This window comes from Manacus candei, unplaced genomic scaffold, assembly GCF_025592945.1.
Source record: "Manacus candei isolate 608988 ecotype Guabito, Panama unplaced genomic scaffold, ASM2559294v1 h1tg000015l, whole genome shotgun sequence".
NCBI classification, from domain to species: domain Eukaryota; kingdom Metazoa; phylum Chordata; class Aves; order Passeriformes; family Pipridae; genus Manacus; species Manacus candei.
In genome coordinates this window covers 2,113,251-2,139,533 of record NW_026138063.1, presented here as the reverse complement: position 1 = coordinate 2,139,533, position 26,283 = coordinate 2,113,251, and the positions used below count along the sequence as shown (strand labels likewise).

At 44.3% G+C, this 26,283-nt stretch overlaps 1 protein-coding gene across 1 annotated transcript in view; it reads left to right on the top strand.

Annotated features, from left to right (window-relative positions):
- The first annotated feature begins 403 nt into the window (after positions 1-403).
- The window catches only part of PPM1L (protein phosphatase, Mg2+/Mn2+ dependent 1L), an 82,325-nt gene continuing 56,445 nt past the window's right edge, over positions 404-26,283 (top strand). Inside the window, exon 1 of the mRNA XM_051781884.1 lies at positions 404-921. Within this exon, the coding sequence (XP_051637844.1) occupies positions 523-921 (399 nt within the window). The 5' untranslated portion in view covers positions 404-522. The remainder of the gene's footprint in view (positions 922-26,283) is intronic.

Below are 26,283 nucleotides of genomic sequence, written 5' to 3'. Positions count from 1 at the left end.
GGCCGGGCGCCGGAGGTCTGAGGGGCCGCGGCGGCGGCGAGAGCTCCGCTCAGCACATCGCCCATCGCCCATCGCCCATCGCCGGGCCCGCTGCCCCCGCGCCCGGCTCCGCGGGGCCGCTGCCCGGCGGGTCCCCAGGGAGCGGCGGATCCCGGGGAGCGGCGGATCCGGGGGAGCGGCGGATCCCGGGCATCAGCGGATCCCCGGGAGCGGCGAATCCCAGGGAGCGGCGGATCGCGAGGAGCGGCGGATCCTGGGCATCCTCGGATCCCCGGGAGCGGCGGATCGCAGGGAGCAGCGGATCCAGGGAGCGGTGCATCCCGGGCAGCGGCGGATCCCGGGAAGCGGCGGATCCCGGGAAGCGGCGGATCCCGGGAAGCGGCGGATCCCAGGCGGCAGCGGCTCCCGGGAAGCGGCGGGCGCGGGGCTCGGCGCTGCCCGCCCGCCGGGGATGCGCTGAGCGGCCGGCCCGGCTCGGAGCCGCCCCGTGCATGCTGTGGGGATACACTGTCGCGATAATAAATGATAGAGGATACCATGACTTTGCTGTCTCTGCTGGGTCGGATCATGCGTTACTTCTTGCTCAGACCGGAGACCCTGTTCCTGCTGTGCATCAGCCTGGCCCTGTGGAGTTACTTCTTCCACACGGATGAGGTGAAAACCATTGTTAAGTCCAGCAGGGACGCGGTGAAGATGGTGAAGGGCAAGGTGGCCGAGATCATGCAGAATGACAGGCTCGGGGGGCTGGACGTGCTGGACGCTGAGTTCTCCAAGACCTGGGAGTTCAAGAGCCACAACGTGGCTGTCTACTCCATCCAAGGCCGGAGGGACCACATGGAGGACAGGTTCGAAGTGATCACCGACCTGGTGAACAAGACTCACCCCTCCATCTTCGGGATATTTGATGGGCACGGAGGAGAGGCAAGTGCTCAGCTGGATAAAAAAAAAAAAAAAAACAACAACAAAAAAAAGGGGGTGCGGGAGGGAGGGCGGTTCAGGGCAAGGAAGGGATGAGTTCTCACCCACCAGGTTTGTGTGGTTATCTTGAGATGATCTTGAGATGTCTTGAGGCACTGAGGGGAGGGGGTTCCCTGGCTTTTTGGAGGAGGGGGGGTGTTTCTAAATAAGGACCGTGAAATACTCCATTCCCTCTATTTCTCATTACCCCTTCCACGATCAGCGCGGTATAAATATGTTTATCCCCCCTTTGCCCTTTGCAGTAGTAAAGGTTTAATTGGAGTGAAAGCCGTTGGAGGTGGCTCTGACGTGCGTGGAATAACGATGATGAGCACGAACTCCCTGGAGTCATCTTTTGTTACAGCCAAGTGTGGTGTGATGTGATTTTGGCACCGGCCTGGTTTCTCCCCCTGACAGAGCTGGGCTCATCACAGAGGTTACAGAGCATTGCTCCTGAAGGCAGGCTGTGCGTGGAAAATGTGTCTTCCCAGTAATTCCCTCTCCAGCCAGGAGCTGAGTGCTGAGAATGAGCATCGCGTTTGTGAATTGTGTGTAGTTTTTATGTCATTACAACTGTGCTGTTGTGCTTGTCCCTTCCCTAGTGGAAAGCCAGGAAAACTGTCATTTTGAAACTTTGTGGTGTTTAACCTCCTAACTTTTTCGGGCAGGGCGACTTCCTTCGGGTCGTGCCGTGTAATTGGTGTTCCAGCTTGATGGGAAAATTCATTTCTGACAGATGAGAAACGTCGAAACTGCAGCTTCCTCTGCGTTTAGGATGTGGTGCTGCCACATAGCTTTTTGTGTGGCACAAAGCACATGTTTCATAACTGTGGGAAAGGACAAAGAATTTGCCCTTGAGCGACAAATTAGCTCTAGCAAGCGTTGTATGCAGGGTGTGAGACAACCTCATGGATTTGGGGATGATGTTGGAAGTTTTTCAGCTGAATGCCCTGCCAAGGAGGGATGAGGCAGCGAGAGAGCCTGGGTGTTCCTCCAGCTGCTCTCACAGATCAAGGAGTCAAAGTCCTTCCTAGAAAAGCACTGGCAGTGACCGGGCATTGATGGAGCACAGGGATGGCAGCTAAACCTGGAAGTGCCACCTGGAAAATCCAGGCTGGAGGCACGGGATCAAAAAGGCTGTGAAGGGACTCGGGCTGTCCTGCTGCTCCTCCAGTGTCAAGCGTTTTGCCCCCTTTAAATTAATGCAAGCGCTGTGGATATTGAAAAACGTCACCTTCATAAAAATGCTGGTGGTGACTGACCCCCGTTCTCCTTTTCCTGCCCGGTTTGGTTGGGGCACAGCTGTGCCAACTCTTCCTGGCATTCCCGGGCCGGTTCGCTGTCCCTGGGCCTTCGAGGAACACGGGGGCAAATATTGCCGTGTCCCAAAGTGGCTCATGGCTTGTCCAGCAGGAGGATTAGCCCGGAGCGGAGTGCCGGGGACAGCTGGCTCCTTTGTGCTCCGCGGCTCTGGGGGAAGTGCTGCTGCTCTGCCTTCTGCCTCCTTCCCCTTTGTGCGAGCTGCCAGCTTGCCTGGGAGCCGAGCAGCCAAAACAAGTTTGTGGAAGTGTGCGTGTGGTGTTTTCAGACAGAATCCTGGGGTTGTTACAGCTGGAAGGGTGAGACGCACGCTTGGACTTGGTGTGAAAGGGGCATCTGACTCCCTTCATCAATTTTGTATCCTACATGTGTCTTGCCCAACACCTGATTGCAAACTCAGTGGGTTAAATAACCCAGAACTAACACAGGGAGTAACTAAATTACAATGTGCTCTCTATGTATTCCTTGTTTTGTTGTGGATCTTGAAATTATAGCCTGCATTAATGATAATCTGTGGAAAGCTCACTTGCCTTTTGTGTTCTGCTTCCTCAGAACTTGTTCTAATTGATTCAGTGGCAAAGTATGAGGCTTTCATAGAGGAGGAGTTTCATTTTAAAAGGTTCAACAGATCTCTCTTCAGATCTCTCTAGATTTAGTATTTTATAAATGTGTGTATCCAGCATCTCTTATTCATCCTTCTAATGAAAGCTTAAGTGTTTCTAACAACCTTTGCTCCCACAAAAATAAGTTAAACTCTAACTAGTTTCTGGCTTTAAATTTTAAGTAAAACTGATTAGAAAAGCAAAAGCTGTGTGCTGTGCATGCAGCAAAAAAAGAAAAAAAAAGAAATCATGAAAACCAGGGCTTAGCCTTAGCAGGTTTTGCAGTTTTGAGTAGAAAACAGGGGAAAGAGAAGAAATAACAAAAATTATTGCTCTTATTTAATCCCTAGTACATAATACTAAATTTCAGGTCTCTGTTTGAATTGGGGGTTTTGTATGTCTTACTTTTTATTTATTTTCTTTAAAAGATAAAAGGCTCTGTGAAAAAGACTTTATCTACATGTGTAGCAAAGCCCTCGTGAAGATTAAATTTTCCATGTGGGCTGCCATTAAATTTCTTTATGTGTATTTAAAGAAGAAAGAGCTGCTAATCCCCGGAGTTAAGTGTGAAACAAACTGTTCTATACAGGAAAAAAATTGTTTTTCCAAGCAGATAATGCCACAAATGAGATGCTAGATTAATTCTTTCCAGCTATATACAAGGGAGTGTGTCTCCATTAATTGCTTCCTGCCATATCCCATTGAAGTGGAAGGATGGGGAAGTGTGATTCAAGCAATATGAATTACTGTGCACTGCTAATTTATGAAGATTTCTGAGTTCTGCTTAAATATCACCAACATTCTGCATAAATTCTACTTTTCCCTTGTGCCATTTCCTCTTCCATCTTCACAGTTTTGGCCTGGGTAGGTTGGCAGCCATTTACTTGAATTTTGGGGGTGGCTTGATGAGAAAGCAGTAAGCAAAAACTGGGTTTGCTGCTTAGAATCTGGTCCTGCTGCTGCAGTTATTTGGTAAAGGCAGTGATATTTCAGGGATAAAATTCCATACATGGTGGTGGTGCAGTGTTTTTTCAAACATTAGTTTGTTTCTTAGAGATATAACAACAACAACAAAACCACCACCACCACCAGAACAACGACTATTATATTATTATTGTTGTTGTTGTTGTTGTTGTTATTATGTAGACCAGGTCAAAGAAGTAGAAAAGTTTCTGCCTGGTTTTTCACTTTGGCCAAAGCTTTCAAGGTGATCCAACTTAAGAAAAGAAGAGAATAAAGTATTTGTCTGTTCTCTCATCAAGCTTCTTTACAAGGCTCAAAGCTGGCTTGAGTGCTTTCTTTTTTCATCCCCCCTTTCCATTTTTCCTTTATTTAGGAATTTTGGGGATACCCAGGTGGAAGCTGGAGCAGTGTCAAACCCTATAAACGACCAAAATAACAATGAGCTTGGAAGCTGAGCAAAGGTTGCTTAATCGGAGTGATTTAACTATTTTAACTAGCATTTACTCTCAAATATTTAAGGTTTAAGCACTCAGTTTAATGAGATCTCAGTATTAGACAAGACAAAGTAGCTCAGCTACCATCTGCAGTTTTATGGTTATGGCTCTGCTGCATGTCATTGTTTGTTCCTAACCCTGTGGGGTGAAGGCTTTAAAAATAATTATGGTAATAGATGGTACCTTCTCTGCTGCCTGTGCTTGTTTGGAGTCATAAACGGGTGTGGGTAACGAGGGGGGGAAATTAAAAGCTCAGTAACTGTCCCATAAAAAAATGTCTCTCCTTTTATTTCCCTCCACCTCCTTAACGGGAACGTGGCAAGGCTTGTCCTTTATGATCTGTGGGTGCAGGTGAGAGCTTTTTGCAAGATCTAATTGGGTTTTAGAGCTGCTGTGGTGTGTGAAATACACCTTTCAGTTTGTATTCAGGGTGCAGGGGAAGGTTGTGGAGCTGGAATGTGGAAGGAGGGAATTGGCTGCGAGTGGCTGATGCTCTGTGTGTCCCAGGACCTTGAAAGCAGCAGCACCAAGTGCTGGCAGCAGTCTCTGGCTACTGATTATTTTACAAAGACGCTAAAAAAAACCCAGGAAAAGGTCAGAAGATAATGGTGAGAGTCCTTAGGAGCCTTGTCTGAGACTATGGAAACGGGAATGCTGAGGTAAGACCTGGAGAGCAGGGCACTGTGCCAGCTGTGTTTAAAGAAACCTGCTCTGCATTCAAATCCAGGTGCTTGGGTGGTTTTTTTTTTTCCTTATTTCTTAGTTTCTCCTAATAGCAGAAGGAGTTTATAGTGTGTTGAAAGAAGAGAAAGCTGACAATTTGGCAATTTGGGTTGTGGTTCTTTTCCCCCCTAAATCTCTAATTCTGATTCAAACCCTTTTCCTCTGATACTGAACTACTTAAGCGACCTCAGAGATGAAAATTTATCTATCAAGCTTTTGAGGAAAGGCCATTAAGGATTAATGGCTTGGGATTTTATAAAAGGTAAGAATAAATCAAACATCAGCTTTTGAGTTTCTCTGGGTGTTAGAGCCTAGTTGGAAGGTGAGGTCTTTGAGGCTTTGCAGCTTTTAAAAAGAAACTACTGGGATGGTTTCCCTTTTATAGTCATTTCCTTTGGTTTCAAATCCAAAGTGCCCAAGTGTTTGAATAAATATTTACATAGGTGAGGTCATGCTGATAGGCAAATCTCAAATCTGTTTATAAATTCCACTCCAGTGGCCTAAAATATAAGCCAACATGATATATAGGAACATTTCTGTCATTTTGTTTGGTTTATGCAAGTTTTGATTCTTGGGTGTCTTGTTCCAGGATTATGATTTTCACCCTACAAAACCATGCTGATTTGATTTAGGGCTAAGCCATATGCTCATTTGCTGTACAAAACTGTGACTGAAAATTGATTAGAATGGTGTAAAACTCTGTAATTGGAAGTAGGGAGTTTAATTGCTGCCATTCACGGCTGTATCACTGGGTGTGGGATTGAGTGGTTTTCAATTCTGATAGAAATCAAAAAGTCAATTAATTTTGAACGTGTTTTGCCAGCTTTGCTGGGGCTTCCATGTCTGGGCACACATGCATTGCCACTAGTGAAATTTAATCAATTTTGATTCTTAGATGCTTTCAGATTATGAAAGTCACTGAAGTTTCTCCATTAACTTGAGTAACTCAGCTCCATAGGACTTGTCTGTGTGTGTGTGGTCGATGCCCAGCAGCTCCTCCATCTCTGGGTGAGGAGGATAAGGCTTTAAGGCAGTAGGATTTGGGTCAGTTCTGTTCTGTAGCTCAAGAACTTGGACATTTTTGTGTTTAATAACGTGAGAGAACAAAAAATCCATCTCCTCTGTCATGTGAGCTTAGTTAAAACAGCAGCTTGCTCCAGCTCTGCCTCCAATGTCGTGCTTCCAGTAGCTCTTTTGGAGCAGAGCAGTGTTTCTCCTTCCTCCCTTGTTGTTACAGATCCAAATATTTATGGTGTAAATTGTTCCTTAAAACTGAGATTTGGCTTCTGGCGGTTTCCCTTTCTAAACAATCTCCTGGCAGTGCTTTGTGTGGATGCTCTGCTTTGCTGCTCTCTGGTTTTTGCTGGTGGCAGCAGATTTTCTGCAGCAGTTTTGGCTCTGTAGGGATGTCCCATGGTCACAGCAGGGTTCCCATGCACTGCCTCTGGCACCTCTGCATCGTCCCTTCTTCTCAGGACCCTTCATCTGACCTGTCTGGGGTCTTCCTCAGCACAAAGGTCTTGCCTTCACAGCAGTGAAGCTGCACCTTTCCCAGCCCCTGAAGCCTTTGGACGTGTTGATCTCCTCAGAAATGAGAAAGATTGTGGTGTGACATCAACCAGGTTTTGTGACCCATCCCTGGAAGTGTCCAAGGCCAGGTTGGACGGGGCTTGGAGCAACCTGGGCTAGTGGAAGGTGTCTCTGCCCATGGCAGGGGGTGGAATGAGATGGTCTTTAAGGTCCCTTCCAACCCAAACCAGTCTAGGAAAGGCAATCCAAAGGTGTCTGGAACTAATGTTTCTTGGGTCTCGAGGTTCAGGGTTTGCTCTTTGCTTAGAGCACAGCATAGAAATGCTGATAGATCTGGAAAAAGGAACAAAATCCTTGTATGCTCCTTCTGCTTTGAATCTGTGCCCTTGAAAGGAGAGTTCTCAAGACTAATTTGAGGGCAGCAGCAGCTGTAATTATGTCCAGAAGTGATCTGCAGAGCTGCAGCTCCACTTCTTTGCCATAATATTTGTTAAAACCTCGAAGTTTCAGTGAACTCACCCCCCCTTTGGGCCCTACTGCCATCCCCCTGCTCTGTGCCCTGCAGAGTCCCTGTCCCTGCTGTCAGGGCAGTTCTGTGACCAAGCTTTTGCACCTGAGCCTCCCGTGAGCCATGGAATCCAGTCATCCATTCAGGGAATGCTGTGTCTCAACAAGGTGTTCTCTGTTAGCCCATTCCAGCCCGTGTGCCACCACCCTCTGGAATGGAGACTAGGTGGGAGGGAGGCTCTGTGTCCTTTTAAACAGCTTTTGGAGCTCCAAATTCCCTTGGGCTGCTGTCACTTGCTGCTCAGGTTCATCCCCACCCTCAGTGCCTGTTATTAGATCCCAGTCCAGCTGGACAGACCAGTTCCTCGGGCTCATGGCCAGCCCAGGAGATCCTTCCATGTGAAAGAAGGTCATGAAGATTTAATGACCCTTTGTCTTTAGGAGACAAAACTCCACCCCTGTGGAGTTTCCCTTGGCCCTGAGGGTCAAAAAACAGCAAAGACTAAAGACTAAGGCAACCCCAAAAGGAAGTTTCCATCCTGACAAAGATGTCCATAAAGACACCTCTGGATCCCCTGGTTGTATGCAGGACCAGTAGTTGCAACAAGCTGGAGATTTGTTTTCCTTCTGGGCTGTTTGTGTGCTTTTACTTCTGTTTAGCTGGTGTTAAACACTTCTAGTGGTTTTATTAAAGCAGCTTAAAGCTCGTGCCAAGTGTAGAGATGTCATTTGAAAGCAGCAAAGCTTTAAAAACATGCAAATTTCATTGCAGTTTACAAGAAAAAAAGCTTTGCAGATGCCAGAATGCTGACAAATACTCAGGGTAAGTAAGACTGGGGAGATTGTGTAAATTGTAGGGTAAATAGCTGCTCATTTATGCCAGGAGACCTGACATTTAGATGGCAGATAAAGCTTGTACCAGGTCAGGCCCTTCCTGATCTGATACAAGGGGAAATATCTTGGTCACAGTCAGGAAATAAAAAGCACAGAAAGATCCCAGAGTCACAGAAAGGACTCGTTAAGAGTTGGTTTTCAGGTCTGGAGTGATTTTCCTTCAAATAATCTGGATGGAGGAGAAATCTGCCTTTCTTTCTACTCTTATGGAAAAGTCATTTGGTGGCAAATACACCTTGGACTTTCCTGATCTGGTGCAAGGGAAATATCTTGGTTGTATTCAGGAAATAAAAAGAACAGAAAGATCACAGAGTCACAGAATCCCAGAAAAGACTAGTGAAGAGTAGGTTTTCTGGTCTGGAGTGATTTGCAGGTCATCAAATAATCTGGATGGAGGAAAAATCTGCCTTCCTTTCTACTCTTGTGGCAAAGCCATTCCAGAAGAGCAGCTGTTGGGTGTTCACTGAGCTGGGACAGGGCCTGGGTGTCTGTGATGAGCAGGGTGGGTGAGGGGAGGGGAAGGAGCATCATCTCAGCCCCCAGAGCCGTCCCACAGCTCACACAAATCCACTGGGATGCTGAAACATCCCCAGCTCTCATCATTTGCAGCTGACACTAAGCTGGGGGGAGTGTTGATCAGCTGGAAGGCAGGAGGGCTCTGCAGAGGGACCTGGATAGGCTGGAGAGTTGGGCTGATTCCAAGGGGATGAGGTTCAACCAGGCCAAGGGCCGGGTCCTGCCCTTTGGCCACAACAACCCCCGGCAGCTCCAGGCTGGGCCAGAGGGGCTGGAGAGCAGCCAGGCAGGAAGGGAGCTGGGAGTGGGGATGGACAGGGAGCTGAACAGGAGCCAGAGTGTGCCCAGGGGGACAAGAGGGCCGATGGATCTTGGCCTGGCTCAGGAACAGGGTGGCCAACAGGGCCAGGGAAGTGATTCTGCCCCTGGACTCAGCGCTGGTGAGGCCACCCCTGGAGTGCTGTGTCCAGTTCTGGGCCCTCAGCTCAGGAAGGACATGGAGGGGCTGGAGCAGGTCCAGAGGAGAGCAACAAGGCTGGGGAAGGGTCTGGAGCACAAGTGCTGTGAGGAGAGGCTGAGGGAGCTGGGGGGGCTCAGCCTGGAGAAGAGGAGGCTCAGGGGAGACCTCCTCACTCTCTGCAACTCCCTGACAGGAGGGGGGAGCCAGGTCTCTTTTCCCAGGCAATGATCAGCAAGACAAGAGGGCTGGGTCTTAAACTATGCCAGGGGAGGTTTGGGTTGGATATTAGAAAGAATTTCTTTCCAGAGAGGGTGCTCAGCCCTTGGAATGGGCTGCGCAGGGAAGGGGTGGATTCTCCATCCCTGGAGGTGTTTAAGGACAGACTGGATGTGGCATCAGTGCCATGGGCTGGGAACCACAGCGGGGTTGGATCAAGGGTTGGACTTGATGATCTCAGAGGTCCCTTCCAACTCAGCTGATTCTGGGATTCTATGATCCCATGATCCCTGACCTTGCCCTGCTTCCCAGCTGTGGGAGCAGCTGACATCTCCAGCCAGACAACCAAAGGCCGTGTTTTCACTGCTGAGCCACCCCTCAATCAGCCCTGGCACGTCGGGCGGGCAAACCTCGAAGCTGCCCCGCGCAAACGACTCTTCCTTGCATTTACCTCCAGCCCTAAAATGTTACCCCTTGCAAATGTTCTCCTCGTCATAAATGTTGAAAAGGCTTATTTTTGTTTTTATATTTTTTTTATTCCAAATCCCCTTCGGGGGTAAACATTTGATTTTATTAAGCTCTGTTGTAATAGCTGGAGCTGTCGTACAGCACCGCTTTCAATCAATGTGCTGTTTAATGCAATAAATCTCTTTACTTTTTCGTTCTCTCCCCGATAGGAAACTGCTGGAGGGCACGAAACGTTTCTTCTGAGTGGAAGTGCCTGTCCCCTAATACAGTTCTGTGGCTGCCACTTTTTTAAATTTTGTTTTAAATGGGAACCTGATTTATTTGCAGGTGTATTTTTTTCCCTGGAATGTGAGCTTCCTCCAAACACACACTGAAACCCAGGCATTGGAATATCTGATTGTGATTGGCATGAAATGAAATCTCTTATCCAGGGCTCTGTGCTTCAGGAATGAAAACTTGAGTGTGGGAGTAGGAGGAAGGGGAGGATGAAACATGCTTGTCTCCTTAGTGTTCTTGATGTTTATACCCCTGAGCTTTCATCTACTTTCCTGCTTTTGAGTGTGAATGGGGGGTTTTCTATTTTTTTCCACTTTCTTTTTATTATTCAAGTGGTTTTAGAGATGTATAGGACACTATGTAGGATGTAAAAGGTGCTTTTTATGTTGGTTTTTGGCTTTTTTTTTAAAAACTGACTTACGTGGGATGTGGTTCCAGTGGGTTTATTTCTGTGAAGAAGAGGGGAAGTTGGGCAAGAGCCTGAATATCTCACTAAACAAAACCAGTATATTCATTAGGTATTTACTGCTTATCTTCTGAAGTTTGACACTTTATTGGTGTGGAAGAAAAGGGGACTCACATCTGGAGTTTGGACCTTTGTTGGTGTGGAAGAAAAGGGGACTCACCCAGGGAACAGTAGGACAGTAACTGCAGAGTAGATGAAAGCAGTCTCTAGTTCACAAGGAGGAGAGAAGAAGCAACACTGGGAAGGAGACAATCCCAAAGTGGTGTTAACTGGGAGATGCCAAACTGACCAAAGGTGTCTGTAGGACTGCAGTTCATGGAGGTGTAGGTTCATCTCAGCCCTTTAATTGAGATTCTATGAAATTGAGGTGAAGCTGAGTGACCTTGGAGATGCAGCCAACTCTGAACAAGGAGAGGAAATCTTTAGGATCTGCTTGAAAACAAGCTGCTGCCACCTTTTCTGGCTGTGCAGTTGAAAGCATCCAGTGTTCTCACTGGAATAAAAAGGCACAGGGACTCCCAGGAATTCAGTTTAAGGATTGACTTGGATTAACTCTGAGTTGTGTGTAGCAGACAAGCTTTCAGTGCACACAAGAGGTCCCATGAATTAAGTAGGCTGTTGTGAATTCACACCATACCTCAGTGATTATCCAGCTTCCCTGACTGGGCCCTCAGCACATACAATGCCCAAGAGAAACAACAAATATTTCAATCAGAATATCTGGGAGATGCCACAAATTCAAGGGGAGAACAGAAAGCCAGGAGGCAGAAAATGCAGTTGATGTAAAAAACAGAACAAAACAAAACAAAAAAACCCCTGTCTTCTAAACACACGATGACAGAAAGGTTCGTGTCCAAGCACTCTCCTGTCTGTCTCAGAACTTTTCAGGTCTCTTTTAGAGTGCAAAACTCTTTTAAACACAGGAAGTGGGTGAGGGAGAGGAGAAGGGGAGCTGGAGATTTGAAGAGTGTGAGAGAGGAGAAAAAGGACAGTGGTGTGTGGTTTTGCCTCGGAACTTGCCTTGATTTTAGAGTTCTGTGAGCCTTGGTGTGTTCAGCTGGAGAAAAGGAGACTGAGGGGAGACCTCACTGCAGTTCCAACTTCTTTGGGAAGGGCAGAGGAGGGGCAGGACTGAGCTCTGCTCTGTGGGACCAGGGACAGCACCCAGGGAACGGCTGGAGCTGTGTCAGGGCAGGGTCAGGTTGGATCTCAGGGAAAGGTTCTTCCCCCAGAGGCTGGTTGGGCACTGCCCAGGCTCCCCAGGGCAGTGGGCACAGCCCCAAGGCTGCCAGAGCTCCAGGAGGGTTTGGATGATCCTCTGGGGCACAGGGAGTGACTCTGGGGATGGGCCTGTGCAGGGCTGAGGGTTGGACTGGGTGATCCTTGTGGGTCCCTCCCAGCTCAGCACATCCTGTGATCCCATGTATTTAGTGACAGACTGTCCAACAAGATCACAGCCACAGCAGAACTATCACTTCCAGTGTCCTGCTGCTTTTCCCTGAGAGGCAGAACCCCATGGATTTTTGTGTGAGGGTTGTTCCTGTGGTTTAGGATGTCCCTCATGTGTGATGTCCCTCGTGTCTGAGGTGACAGCGCACGAGGGTGCGTTTTGACCCCAGTCCTTGATGGCTCTTGACAGAGTACTTAGAATTCATAACTCTGGGTGCTCTGAACACTAAACTTTGCCCTCTTTGTTTCTCCTGATGTCCTTGGTTTGCTGGCACATAAGGCCAGTCCTCATTGCTCAGGACAGAGGGAACAAAGTGCCGGACCAGCTGCCTGGTTGACGGTGCCAATTGGCATCGATACATCAAGGAGCTCCAGGCAGCCCCTCCTCTTGCTGATATTTCATGTATAAATATTAATGTCAGGTGCTGAAACAATTTACAGAGAGACTGGTATGAGAGGCTTTCTCATTTTTCAAAATGTTTTATGCTGTCATATAAAACACATCCCAGAAGTTTGACTTTTTGCCTCACAGCCTCAATCACGGCAGCGGGTTTTGGGAGTCGAAGCAGTGATTGAATTCCCTGGAGATGAATGTTGCATAAAAGATTTGTAATCTTTGGCAATTAGAAAATTGTTGCTGAGGTTAATGGTGGTATTATTTTTAACTTGGAGGGCAGGAGCAATCTTCTGCCTCCGGGATGGAATTATTTCAATCAGCACTTTAAATAAGCACTTTCTGCAATGCTTTAAATTGACAAACATTTAAATCATCAACCTGTATTCTTTTTTTTGCTTTAGCATTCATTTGAGCTGTTATGTATCCTGATATATTGCTTCGAATTATTTTTATTTTGCATTGTTTCTGGAAAGGAGAATGGTATTTACTATCAATTTTTTCTTTGGTGAGTTTTTTTTTTTTTTGCCCTGATTTTGTGGATATTGTAGCTGGAAATAAAAGCAGAACAAAAAACTAAATAAGAAGCCAAATAATGTATCTACATTTGTTAGAATTTACTGAGTGATTTGTTTCTAGTTCTAATTGTACACAACATTTTAAGCCCCTGGAGCGTGAATTGATTCGAGAGACACTTCTGGGACTTAGAAGGTTGATTTTGTGGTGGAGCTCCTCTTGCTGAGCCTCTTTTCCTGAGACATGCATTTGGTGGCCAGGTTGTGATGAGGTGAAATACTTTATCCTCAGAGTCCAGTTAGAACTGGAATTAGAGTGGGACAGACAGGAATTGGGGGTATTTCTGCCTGACCAAGCTACATCTTCAAAGAGAAGGGTGATAAGATAGTCAAGGATTTCAAAAGAGCTACATTTTCCCCTGCTTAGGAGAACCTGCAATCCTGTAGGTGATAGAATATTGGTGTCCTCATCTGAATATGTCCCTGGGGCTGTGGCAGGAGGTGGTACCTTGCTAACACCAGTTCAGTAACTCTATTTCTCTTCCACCTCCAGAGACAAATATGTGCTGTTTATAATATATTATTTTAATTAATTATATATTAAAATGACAGATTATATGTTCAGGCTTGGAGAAATAAATTTTGTTAATAATTTTCTTTTGAAATAACGTGATTTTTTTTTTTTTTAAAGAAAAAAGACAACTTTTATCCAAATTTTTTTGCCTCCTTGTAAAGAAATGCCAGTGCCTGGTAGTGTCATATCACTCCAGACAGTAGCTGCACACTGGGTCGTGCTGCAGGCCTGCATGTGATGACTAGAAAAGTATCCTTGACTAAATTAGACAATCCGTTGGGATGTGTTGGGATCTGCACTCCAGGCTTTTAAGCTGCACGAATTGGAGTTGGTATATTCTAAAAAGTGTTGGTGTCAAGTCTCCAGGCTGGCAGCTGCCATGGCTGAACTCGAAACAGCCTCCACGGGCACGAGAGCCAAAAGAAAGTGGATCCAGCTGCATATGGGGATTAGTCGGTTCAAATGGAGGTTTTAAAAGCTTTTTTGGCATGCAGGTTGTGTATACCCTATTAAGGAAAAGACCTGACAGCGAGGGGAAGATGAAAATCGTGATGCTGAATAATATGAAAAGCCATAACCTCGAACCTATTATAGCGAGGAGAGATATTTTTTACTGGAATGTTTTGTTGCCGAGTTTCCCAGCACGTCCAATTGACAGGAAAGCCAAGCACAATTTCAGTGACAAACACAATTTAATTGAGTTTGGGGTTGCTTTTTTTTAATACACAAATTGAAAGCTTGACATGTTTTCTGTCACGGTGGCTTTTAGTCAACCTCTCTGGGCTTCCAAATCGAAGCCTTTCAAAAGTGGGTCACAAAAACATACTATACCTCTGCAAACAGGTGTTTTCAGATCATTTTACGGGCTTAAATTTCTGCTTATGCCTCTTGGCTCAGTAACACAACTGAAAATAGAACTTTATAGGCCCCTTTCTCCTTCTCTCCCAGGTGCAAGTGCTCCTTTTCTCTCTGTCAGACACCGACCGTGTGCCTTCTGTTATTTGGTGTAACACCATCACCTTCCTGCTGGGCTCTGCAGTCTTTGGGTTCTCTTCTTAATGTGGTTATTGGGAAAATAATTCCTCCTAAGACCCAGCAGCATCCAGGCTCATTTCACATCGTGAAATGGTCTTGGTGGTCGTCTTTCCTGCCAAAATGAGTTCCTGACACGTCCCTGTCGCTGTGAGAAACCTGATTTGAACCTGTGCTCCTATTTGTCATATTTTAAGTGCACCCTTTCAGCATTTTGTTGTGAAATGGAATATTTTGGTTTAAAAAGTGACCTAAACAGCAAGGCAGGGGCGTGAGACAGGGCCTGGTAGTTTGAGGACACTCATAACTGAATTAACTTCCAGCCCTTCCCCGAGGTTCTGTGCGGGGGGAGAAGCTGAACACAATCCCTGTGCTCACCTGTTCCTCTGGAAGGGGACTCACTATTCCCTTTCTTTGCCAACAAGAGCCTTTCAGTGTAAGGGACTAATGGCAAGACTTGAAAACTCGGCATAATTTGCCCTCTCTTGAGCAACATAAAGGAGAGGCACTGCAAGGAACCTGCTGCCTTCAGCCCAGCTGCTGCAGGTGCTGCACTGGCGGTTCCTGGGGCACTGCTCTTTCTCCTCTCCTTTATTTTCTGCTGTTGAGAGTTAAATGCATGCCCTGAAGACTAAAATCTTCTGGAAGCTTTTGATCCAGGAGCCCAAAAGAACTTTTAAGAGGCTGGGGAGGATGTGAACAGAGCAGCCCGTGGGGAGGCTGGAAGTGAGTGTGGGTAATTTTCTCTGATTTAAATAAGAAAAGTTCAATTAGGCGACATAGAGGGGCTTATTCTTTTCATGGAAGTGCCCCAGAAGATCTAGTTAAGTGTTTTTGGGTTTCACTTTCGAAGTTACCTTACTAAAACATTTAAGAGTGCCTGATCTTTCCCAAATTAAAGTTGTGTATTGCAAGAAAATTGCTCTTAGCAGTGAGGGGCATTTCGAGGTGGTCAGGGATGAGCTGGGAACAATAAAAAGGAATTAAATGAATGAAGAGGGAGTGAGGGGTCTGTGTTTTACCAGGCGTTCTGTAAAACCACACGAGGAGAGGAAATCAAATGGATCTTCCTATTGCTAAAGCTTGGACAGCTCCACACCACTGGGAGGAACCTACAGGCATTATTTTGGTGCAGCAAGAAGGAGATAATTAAAAAGAGAAAGAAGAGAGAGAGTTGCTGAGCGGTCAAAAGCAGCAAATCTGTAAATATTTTGTAGGGAGAGGTAATTAGTGGTAGGAATGAGCTCATAGCCAGGCCCTGAGCTGCCAGAGGATCTCAAGTCCCCAATAAACAGTTCCAAAATGCATCACCAGTGCCTTCTGTACTGCACTCATTAAGCTGCAGTACCCAGGAATGGTATTATTTAAATGTCAGGGTTCAAGAGCCTGTCACAGAACCGTGTTTGTAGGAAGAAAATGCATTAAAAACACTCCAGCAAAGCTTTTTTTTTTTGCTGTCACGTATCTGCAGGTGCTGAGCCCAGGGGAGCACAGCTCCCATGGATGTTCCTTAGGGAAGGGAGGATCTGGGCTGCTTTAGGAGTTCTCCCCACTTCAGTAGGTGTTACAAGGCCAGTGTTGCCTTCACCTGTCCCTGTTGTGGGGACTTCACTATTTCAGGGGGGATAATTTTCAATGTTTGAGCCCATATTTCCACATGAGCCAATATTTGAACCTCTTGTAATTACTAAATGTTTTAATGATCTCTTATTTGCATCAGTTGATAAAATAGAGACGTTTTAAGTGACAGCTGAATTCCAGAGGGACCAAAGTAAGGATGGGCTTGACTGCCAGGTGCATTCCTCACACACCTGGTGGGTGCCTGGCACTGGGGGGATGTACCTGAAAAGGGTGTCTAAAATCTTTCTTATCCCTCTCTTCCTCTTCCACTAGCAGAATTTATGGCATTATGGGACATTATTTACAGCATCAAAAGAGCTTGACTTCTTAATTTAGCAAAGAATAGAAAGTGTAGAGCTCCAAAGTGAGGTTTGAGGGAAAGTTTAAAAAATAACAGTGAAACAAGTGAAGTCTTTTCCCTTCCTTTATACAGAAAACCAAAATCAATTAATTTTTTAATTGATTCATTTTGATAAAGGCAATAATATCTGTTTTGGCTTGAAAACAAAGGTTGAAAGAAGGCTCTGACAGTGATACTGAACTGCCTTAGAGAAGTTGTGTGTGTGTGGGATGGTCATGGACACCACAGTTCCAGGAGTTCCCAGGGAAAGCCACCAGCATCCCAGGCAGGAGCAGTGACCACACAAGAAGATCCTGGTGAATGGAAGCAGCTAAAGAGACATTCCTGAGTTTTTAGGTATTCATCAGCCTCCTTTGTTTGCAGTTGTGTTGTTCCCAAAGCTCTTGGTAGAAGAACAAGTTTGGGACAAAAGGGAAGTTGGCTGCTTTGTGAGGCAGATGTGCAGGCTCTTATCATAAAACCACGGAATTACTGAGGTTGGAAAAGACCTCCAAGGCTCTTAATTTGCATTTCATAATCTCAGAAATGTCAGGTAAAAAATGAGTGCAGCTGTCAAGTCTTGGGTACCAGGATCTCTCTGTAGCTGCACCTTGACAATGCACTTCCAGATTCCAGGGCAAATCCTGCTTCGCCTCGGGAGTTTTAATTGGGAAAGAAGAGCCTGTACAGAAGCCTGAGGCTGTGATGGAATTAACACTCATTTTAAATGTTTCCTAAGAAGAGAAATGCTGCAGTAGAACACACAGTTGTATCATGTTGAGGCAGTTGGAGGCTGAGGCACCGTCACCAAATAAAGATGTGTAAAGTTCCCCTGGGTGGGTCTCCATCCTAAAACAGCCACACACAAGAAATGTGCAAAGAAGCTGCTTTAAATTAGCACTTCAGCACAGAAATATTGATTATCTTCTGCATAAATACAACTGTTGCTGTCTCCACCAGGCCCACTTAATTCCTCTGCATCTTTCCCAGTGACAAGGTTGAAATGTTTAAACCACAGGAGCTCATACTTGGTAATTGTGCATGAAACCAGGTTCTGTTTGGCAGGATGGAATTGGGATTTTTACCCAGTAGGGAAGAGAAATGCTGGGTTAGATTCTGCTCTGTATGAAGAATTTAGTACTAATTACTCATTCTGTGGATATTAAGTTTTGTTACTTTTTTTACAGCTTTTTAGATCTCAAAAAAAATGTCTCAAAAACTGAATTCCAAACAGAATTAGACAAGATGGGTTTGGAGCATGAACAAGGGAAGCTTGCAAAGCCCTATCTCTGAATTTCATCAGAGCCAGTAATGCATTTTTTTTCTGGACAAGAAATTTGCTTTTGTGCTCATCGAGTGAATGGAGCGTGGGGAGAAAAACTCGTGTTTGGTCTTTGTGTGGGTGAACTGCAGGAGGTCACACTCCAAAATGTTCCTGTTCTGTTGAAGCTGAAAGCAGATAATAACCAGAAAGCTTTCATACCCTAAAAGTGTATTTAATAGAGGTTTATTAACAGCTGAGAGGGGTTTTTAAAATAAAACACGTTCTTACATCTGTGTTTGTTTAAAATACAACCTGAGCGACCTGGGCTGGTGGAAGGTGTCCCTGCCCATGGCAAGGGGTGGAACTGGAGGAGCTTTAAGGTCTCTTCCAACCCAAACCATTCTGGGATTCCATGATCAGTGATTTTTTTTTTCCTTTTATTGCTCATAGGTGCCCAAATTGCTCCTGATTCCACTGCAGGAGATGATTGGCCTGTAATTTTTTTTTATTTTTTTTTTTGTCGGAGCAACTCTTTGCTCCCACTTTGTAAAGGTTGCTTGAAACTGCCCTCAGAGTGAAATTCATCCATTTTTAAAATTGCCCATACAGTGAAAACCGTGGATTTATGTTGGCTGAATAATTCATTGCTCCCTGGGTGGAATCCTGAGGCAGCTGCAGCTCTTCCCTCTGCACATTCCAGCTCTCCAGACTCCTTTGGTTGCAAGGCATCGATCTGGATGAGATGGAAACAGAACCTTGAGACCAAAAAAAGATCAGATTTAGCAAAGAGAGAGGAGGAAGGGCAAGAAGAGGCTGAGAATTGCAGTGTTCAGCATCAAATTCATTGCTGCTCTTTGGGGATGGCCAGGACTAGCAGTCCAACCTCTCCTGGTTCTCCCAGCTGGTGTTCCCAGCCCTTGTTTGGCAGAAGACTGGAATGACGAGTATTTATGAGGGAGAACCCAATTAACAAAGGTTTGTGTCATATTAAAGGAAAGGTGGAGATTTCTGTAGCAAAAAGGAAAGAATTCTTGAAGGAAACACTGTGATATTTCACCAGCTGACAGGAGCTGTGACTCAAAATGTGCCATTTGAAGGCAACAGCTGCTAATCCACAAAATCTATTTATATGTATGTATTTATATATAATATATAAATATATGTCTTTATATGTATTTATTTCTATGAGCCAAATGTCAGGAGTGGAGTCGAGACCAACCACGTAGGATGTAAAGAATCCCTGAGCATTATTTAGGTCTGTTATTCAAGAGGGTCTTGAACATTTGTTGTTTTAAATTGTGCCAAGTGAAAAAAAAATAGGTTGGCACACGAGAGGCTGAGCTTTTGCCATGTGTGTTGGATCTGCCACTGGAATGGAGTGGTGATATCCAAACCCTCCCCTCACTAATTCTTCCATTGTGGAAACCACATCTTGCTTTCAAAATATTTTCAGTATCTGTTGGAAACACGATCCTTTAAAATAATTTCTCTGCTATTGGATTTATTAGCCCCGTTTTAAATTAATCCCATCTCAGTATATGACTCCTCTTTAGAGAAATAATGCAGTTTGGATTTTTAAAGCTTGGATCCAGTCACACTTTGTGATTATTTGCTCTTCCCCAATCCAAATAAATAAATGTTTTTCCCACTAATGCTTTGCTTTTGAGGTAATGACCATCCTGTGGCAAATACTGATTTCAGTGGTGTCCTCCAGAGTTCAGAGCACATTTCCCTTTTGAAAAGTTAAGTTTGACAACCTGACTTTTAATTCCTTGCTTATTAAGAGAAGAAAGGTAGAGAAGAAGATAAAATTATGCCATATTATAAAAGCTGTTAATCTCTAATAACTGCAGCTTTTCGGTCTGAATTTGGTTCTTATTTACTGCACCAAAACCATTATTATTTTTTAAATTTCTGAAGCACTTTGCAGAAATCCTGCAGCAGTGCACTCCTGCCTGGAAAACTCTTCTGTGCTGAAGATGAGGCTATTTCTTGAATTTATTATCTTATTCTAAGATTGAGACACGTGGGAATACACCTTTTGGGAAGGACCATTCCAGCTGTGGTGCAAGCTGGAGGGACTTGGTAGCAGAGCAAAAAGAAACGTAAATAGTTTGAATTAATCTTATTTTATGTCATGGAAATTAAAGCAGAGGTCGAAACAGAAATCCTCTGTAATTTGATAATATTTTTGACTGGACACAAGCAGTTTCCTTCAAATAAAATAGTTCAATAAAGGAGAATAAAATAACAGTATTGCTCTTCCAATGGGTGTGTGCAGCAGGATCTCTCTGGGATGAGCTCTGTGGCTTTGTGATGCAGTTGGTACTCTTAAATATGCATGAAATTAAATATATATTTCTCCTAAGGCAGGATTTTATATATAAAAATAAATGCTTTCCAAGAAATGGCCCTTGCTTTGACCTGCCAGAATATTTTACCACAAGGAAATGCAATTAAATTCTTTCTCTGTGGCAAAACCTGTGTGTGCCCACCATAATCTTTCTCCTGCTGGTTGGTTGAAGGTGAAGGATCTGGAGAGAGGGAACATCTGAACTGGAGATGCTTATCAAGCACTAGATTAAATATTGGCCTTTTGGAGATGCAGATGTGGAAAATAGGCTGGTGGGGCAGAAATCAGCACGAGAGAGCAGTGGAGAGACATCTCAGAGCCCTTGGCCTTCCAGGTGCTCCTGCTTTTCTCTGCCTTGGAGGAAACCTGCCCCAGAAATGCTTGGATATAAGTGGAAAGAATATAAGTGAATTCAGATATCTCTGAATTTTTCTGTTAAAACATTTGTCTGAAATCTCTAGAAAACCCTCAGTGTGGTCAATACATGTACTTTTGGTGGCTCTTTTAGTGGAGTGTGTCATACCTTCTTCAAAAAAAGACAAAAAAGACAATTATGATGGAACATTTCAGTGCTGGACAGAGCACTGACTCCAGGCTTGAGTTAGGCCAGGGATCACCAGGAAATTTGTGCAACTTCCTGGTTGGGATTTACAGCCATGGAGGAATTCTGTCCAAGCTCACCATAAATAGCTCTGCCACAAAACCTGTATTTTCTGTAGCTGGGTTGCAGAGGTTGCACTAGACTGACATTTAATTTGTTTGCACTAAATTACTTTGCATCAACACCCAGCCCTTAAAAATCCTCTAGTGTGGAGTGACCTGTTTCACCCTTTTCCTGCCGTTTTCCTGCCTGCCCTGCTCCTTTTTTTTTTGCTTTTCTGGCTGCTCAAAACAGCTCCAAGTTTTCTGTCTCGCTCTTGGGTTAACTCTCCGTGGATTTTGCTTCCTCCACCTCTTCACTGTGCTAAAAAAACAACCAGGGGAGGGCATTCCTAATTCCAAATTCCTAATTCCACAGCCCCCCTGGGCACTGTCCTAATAAAAACCCAGCAGGACCAAATTGAAGGGAGGTTGTTTTATGCAGGTGGGTTGGCAGTGCCTCTACCAAGCCAAAAACTGTGGGGTTTGCTCGTGTTTATAACCTGCTTTATCACAGCAAACAAGCCAAATAAACCCCCTGTGGAGCCCCTGCCCTGAGGGGACAATACTTTTCTCCCCAGCTGTGTTTTAGCCACTGAAATTGGGTAAAACCAAGGGCTGGTTCATAGCTACAGCTGGAGCTCCTGGAGATCTGGCCCAGTTGAGCCCAGCTGGTGCAAGGAGCATCTTACTGGGGCTCCACCAGTTGCTTCTCAGCCACAGCACCTGTGACCAAACCATTGCTTCAAATATATTCTTCTTTTTTTAGTTTTGTTTGCTTAAAAAGGGACCTGTGCAGCAGTGGAGGGGAAATGTCAGGACTTAATCAACAAGAGAGGAGGTTTAATCCAGGAAACAGCAGCTGACAAGCAAGCTCTGAGTGATGTCCACGTGGCAGAAAAACCAAATTAAAGCTTGGCTTGGGGAGAGGGATGTAGCATTGATAATGAATGAACATGGAAAAATGCAGACTTTATGGGCAACCAGGACATGAGGCTTGATTCTCAAGATGAGGAAGAAATTAATAAATCCAAGCCAGTGATTGTGCTGGAATCAGCTCCAGGTGGGTCACTGTGGTAGGGGGATCTGCCACCCCGACCCACAGACACCCACTGACCCCAAAGCAGAGAGAAACTGGGCCTAAATAGCACAGAATAATAAAAGTACATCAGTTTATTCCAGGGGGGTGAGTGGTTTTCCCTTCTCACCGAGGTGCACATCTCACAGCTCATCTGAGCAGGGGCTGCTCACAGGACTCAGGATGTGGGTTGGGGTGTTGAGCTGATCTGAAACTATTCAGTGGTTGGGATCTGTTTATTTTTAAATTGCCTAGGCTGAGTGTTTTAAGGTGAATTTTTGTCTATTTGAGCGTGGTGAATACAGTCTGACTGCAGTGGAATCGGTCTGAGCAACAATAGTTTAGTAACTCATATTAAAGTTTTCTCATTGCTGTGACTAAAACTAGAACTGTGATTAAAATCAGGCAGAGAAAAATAAAAGGGAAATTATTTTTTTTAAAATATCACCTTTTTTTTTAAAAAAAAAGACAGTGCAGTTAAGATTATTGTATTTGTAAATTATATATATATAAATATAAATATATGTATATATAAATATATGTGTTATTTAACTTCCATTGAGAAAATGTTCTTAATTTGCACTTTAATGAAGTATATATAAATTTGAAAGGGAAAAAATACACAGTTCCCTTTTGCTGCTGCCCTGAGACTTCTCTGACTCCCAGTTTGCCAAACTGGCAGGAGGTGGTTTTTTTCCAGCAGGTGCTCCCAGGCAGGAGCTAATCCAGAGCCAGGGAAAGGAGCAGAGAGGACTTGGGCAAGAACTTAGCTGGGCTTCACTGCACAAGCCCTGTAGTACCAGGCACTTGTTTTGCTGTGTAAACATGACCTAAAGAACCTGGTTTTCCTTACAGTGCCTTTTTTTGGGCTCCTTGGGGCAATCCTGAGGTGTTTCTGTGACTCCTTCTGCTGGTTCCAGCCCACCCTCCCTAATCTTCTACACCTGTGTCTCGTTAGGAATATTTTTCCTTTTCCTCCCCAAAACCCTTCTCTGCCTCTGAAGATTGAGCTCCTTCAGCCTTGGTGTTCCAGGTATTCACTGCTGACCCTTTGTGGGGTTCATTTTGTTTTCTTTGTGTGGGTTTTGGGCTTGAGGCTCTGAGTCAGTCTGGGAAGCTGTGGGAGAGGCAACGGATTCTTCAGGAATTCTGGAGGTGTGGGAGACTTGCAGTGGGGTGTGTTGGGTTTTTAAATGAGAGCAGCAGAATTCAGCCACAGCTCATGTGTTGGGAAAGGATATATTTTGTGGGGAGAAGGCAGGAGAGGTAATTAAGGTGGTGTTTGAGAGCAGGGCTTTGTGTGCATCCTTTGTGCAGGGGCACAATAAATGACTCGTCTCTGATGTGATAAACTGTTATTGCGGATTTAAAAGCTCTCCATAATAGGCAGAGACACAGAAAAATCTCCCCAAAGCCTGTATTAATATTCATTGCAGAGTTACCAGCACTGCAACGCTCCAAAACAGACAAAAATACAAACCCAGACGAGAAGAAACTTCGTGGGGGTTGAATCCGAGGCCTCTCGGATCTAAAAGTAGAGGCTGCACTTTGGGAGCTGAGGAATTTTGGCAGCAGGGAGTAACAGCACTTCTCTCCTTCCAGCCATTAAAAAAAAAAGGCAAGTAAAATATAGCATTGTATTCTGAGCTCCATAAATTCAGTTGGAGAAGTCTCCTGGCACTGTTTTTTGGGCAGCCTGTCACGCAGCCCGGGTAAACTGAGGGGATGTGCCAAAACCTGCCACTTCTGAGGGCTCCTAAAACCCACTGGTAGAACCTGTTCATGATGAAATACCCCCCTCAGTGCGTGTGGGGCTTCTGTGTTAAAGTAAATCTCACATGTTGAAACCACCACTCTGCTTAAAAGTGAACTCTGTTTGTGCATCTCTGAATTTGGGGGCTGTTTGTGATGGTGACGTGGTTTATTCTTGGTTTTGTTCGTGGTTTAATGTTTTGGGGATGGTCTGGTGAGTCAGAGTCACCTTTTACAGATAGAAAGTGGCTAAAATAGAGCAATGTGTTCCTAGAAAAACTGTGGTGCTGGAAGAGACAAGGGATTGTCTCCACACCAGTGGCTGGAATGGGAATTGCTGGGGAAAAATGAGCTTGGGGGATCTCAGATGGTGTTTCTTCTGTGCTGGGCCACCACACCCCTGGTTCAGCTCTAAAGTGAGGTGGTGGTGATAAACTAAGAGAAAATAATCAATAAATCCGTGCCAGGAAAAGAAATGCTTCTCATTTAACAAGTTCCCTTGAAAATCACGAGTTGCATAAATAATACCCTTTGAACTCTTCCTCCACGTATTTGAGGGAAATGTTGTTGCCAATCCTGCAAAAGGGGGGGAAGGTTTGTTTATCTACCCTCCAAAAAGTCTCTTTAGGTCCATCATTTTTACAGGATCTAGTTGCACAATCATCCCACACTGTATATATGGGTATTACTCCTTTTTTTTTTTGTTTACCTGAATGTGGTATCTCTATAAATTTATTTAGTGGGTGAAGCCAGAGCTCAGGTGCCTTCATGGAGCTGATATCAATAAAAATCATTCTTATCAATATTAATAAATCCCAATAAATGTCAGTCTTACTGAAATGACACGCTGTGACATTTGTGGAGTAGCTTTGGTTCTCCTGGTTGCATTTCATGTGTTCTGAGCTATCACAGTTTATTTTCATTTTGTAATTGAAAACGTGCGAGGTTCCAAATGGGCTTTTCCTGCCCCCTGACCCATTTGGCACCATTTCAGCCATATTTTTGTGCATTTTGGATTCCTTTAATGTGAAAGCAAAGTCTTGTTTGATCTTTGCTCTGTGTTGGCCCTTCAGTGTGGCAAAAATGAGAGAAAAATCAAAGATTACCTAATAATAGGTGCGAGTTTTCTAAATATGGCCTTAAACACTGCATTTTCTTGTAGCAATAATGATGGGTTAATTAGTTTTGCTCCTCTGTGGTAGGTGGAAATCAGCTCAGATCTGATGAGTTTTAGACCCAAGGGGCTAAAACTATTCAGTGGTTGGGGCCTGTTTATTTTTAAATTGTCTAGGCTGGGTGTTTTAAGGTGAATTTTTGTCTATTTGAGTGTGGTGAATACAGTCTGACTGCAGTGGAATCAGTCTGAGCAACAATAGTTTAGTAACTCAAATTAAAGTTTTCTCGTTGCTGTGACTAAAACTAGAACTGTGACTAAAATCAGGCAGAGCGAAATAAAAGGGAAATAATTTTTTTTAAAATATCAATTTCTTTTAAAAAAAGACAGTGCAGTTAAGATTATTGTATTTGCAAATTATATATATATAAAATATAAATATATATATAAAATTGTGTTATATAACTTTCATTGAGAAAACATTCTTAATTTGCACTTTAATGAAGTGTATATAAATATAAATTTGAAAGGGAAAAAAAGTTGCTTTTTATGTTTATAAAAATAAAGGTACCAGTCTCTTCTTGCTTTGTTTTAAAAAAAAAAAAAACAACCCTACAGACAGTCCTGCCTGTGACAAAACATACTCAGGGGTGTTGCTTTATCAGCATTTAATTTGTAGCAGAGCTTGTGGAAATAGCAGTGAACACAGTAAAAATCACTTTATACTTCAGTCTGGTGAGGACCAGCCACAAAAAGGATGTTTTTATGTTAAATCCACAAGGCAGTCAAGCTGTGGGTGAGGGAGAAATAGATAAAACAACTTAATAAGAATCCCTGTACACCCTGAAATGGCTTCAGATTGCAAATTTGAGGGGTGAAAACTGTAATTATTTTCCATTTCTCAAGACTCAAAGAGAGGTTTTAAATTAGAATTGCTGTTTTCTTAAAACCTGATACGAAGCCAACCTTTTGGAGAGGTCAAGATAACAAATAATGAACCTCAAATTTTATAATTGAGTCCCTGCAAAATCAATTACACCTCAAAGTACACCACTGTAGAAATAATAAAGTGGGGTTATTGCTGTAGTTTTATAAATTTCCCTTCCAGAACATAAAAAAACCTAATTTTTTTTTAGCCCCAAATAAACCTTCTGGGAATATATTAATAGGTTGCTTGTCAATAAGGATTGTAATATATTGTATAGTTTCATAAGGAATTTGGAGAGTGAGGGAGTTGTCCTTGGAAGCACTTGTTGAGCTCCTTTCACTGCCCTTATTTTGACACCTGAGTCGATGTTGCTCCATATTTTTGACCTCTGTGTCTGAAAGACATGCCAGGAACTGCTCCCAAGGTTTCAAGTCACGCTTCCATGGATCTAATTCCTGCCCAAAGCTGATATTTAGGATGGATCTCCTACCCTGTGCTGTGCAGGGCTGTCCCCACAAACTCTCTGTACTCTAAATAGACCCTGAAAACAGTAACTGCCTCCAACAGGAGAGGAAAAACAAACCAGGTTTTATTTTGCTTTTCACCACTGTGGCCTTTTTGTGCCCTGCTCCCAGCACAGCAGTTTTTAGAGCAAACACTTGTCCTGGGGTTCAGCATTCCCGTGTTTTTATGCCAGATTTGCAAATTATCACATCCTTACAGCATCTTGCTTCCAAAACCTTCACCCTCTCTGATATTTGTGAGCATCTTTGTTCTCCTGACCCGAACTGACTTGGAGTTCAGACCTCTTGGTGCTTTTGTGTCTCATCTTTTCCTGC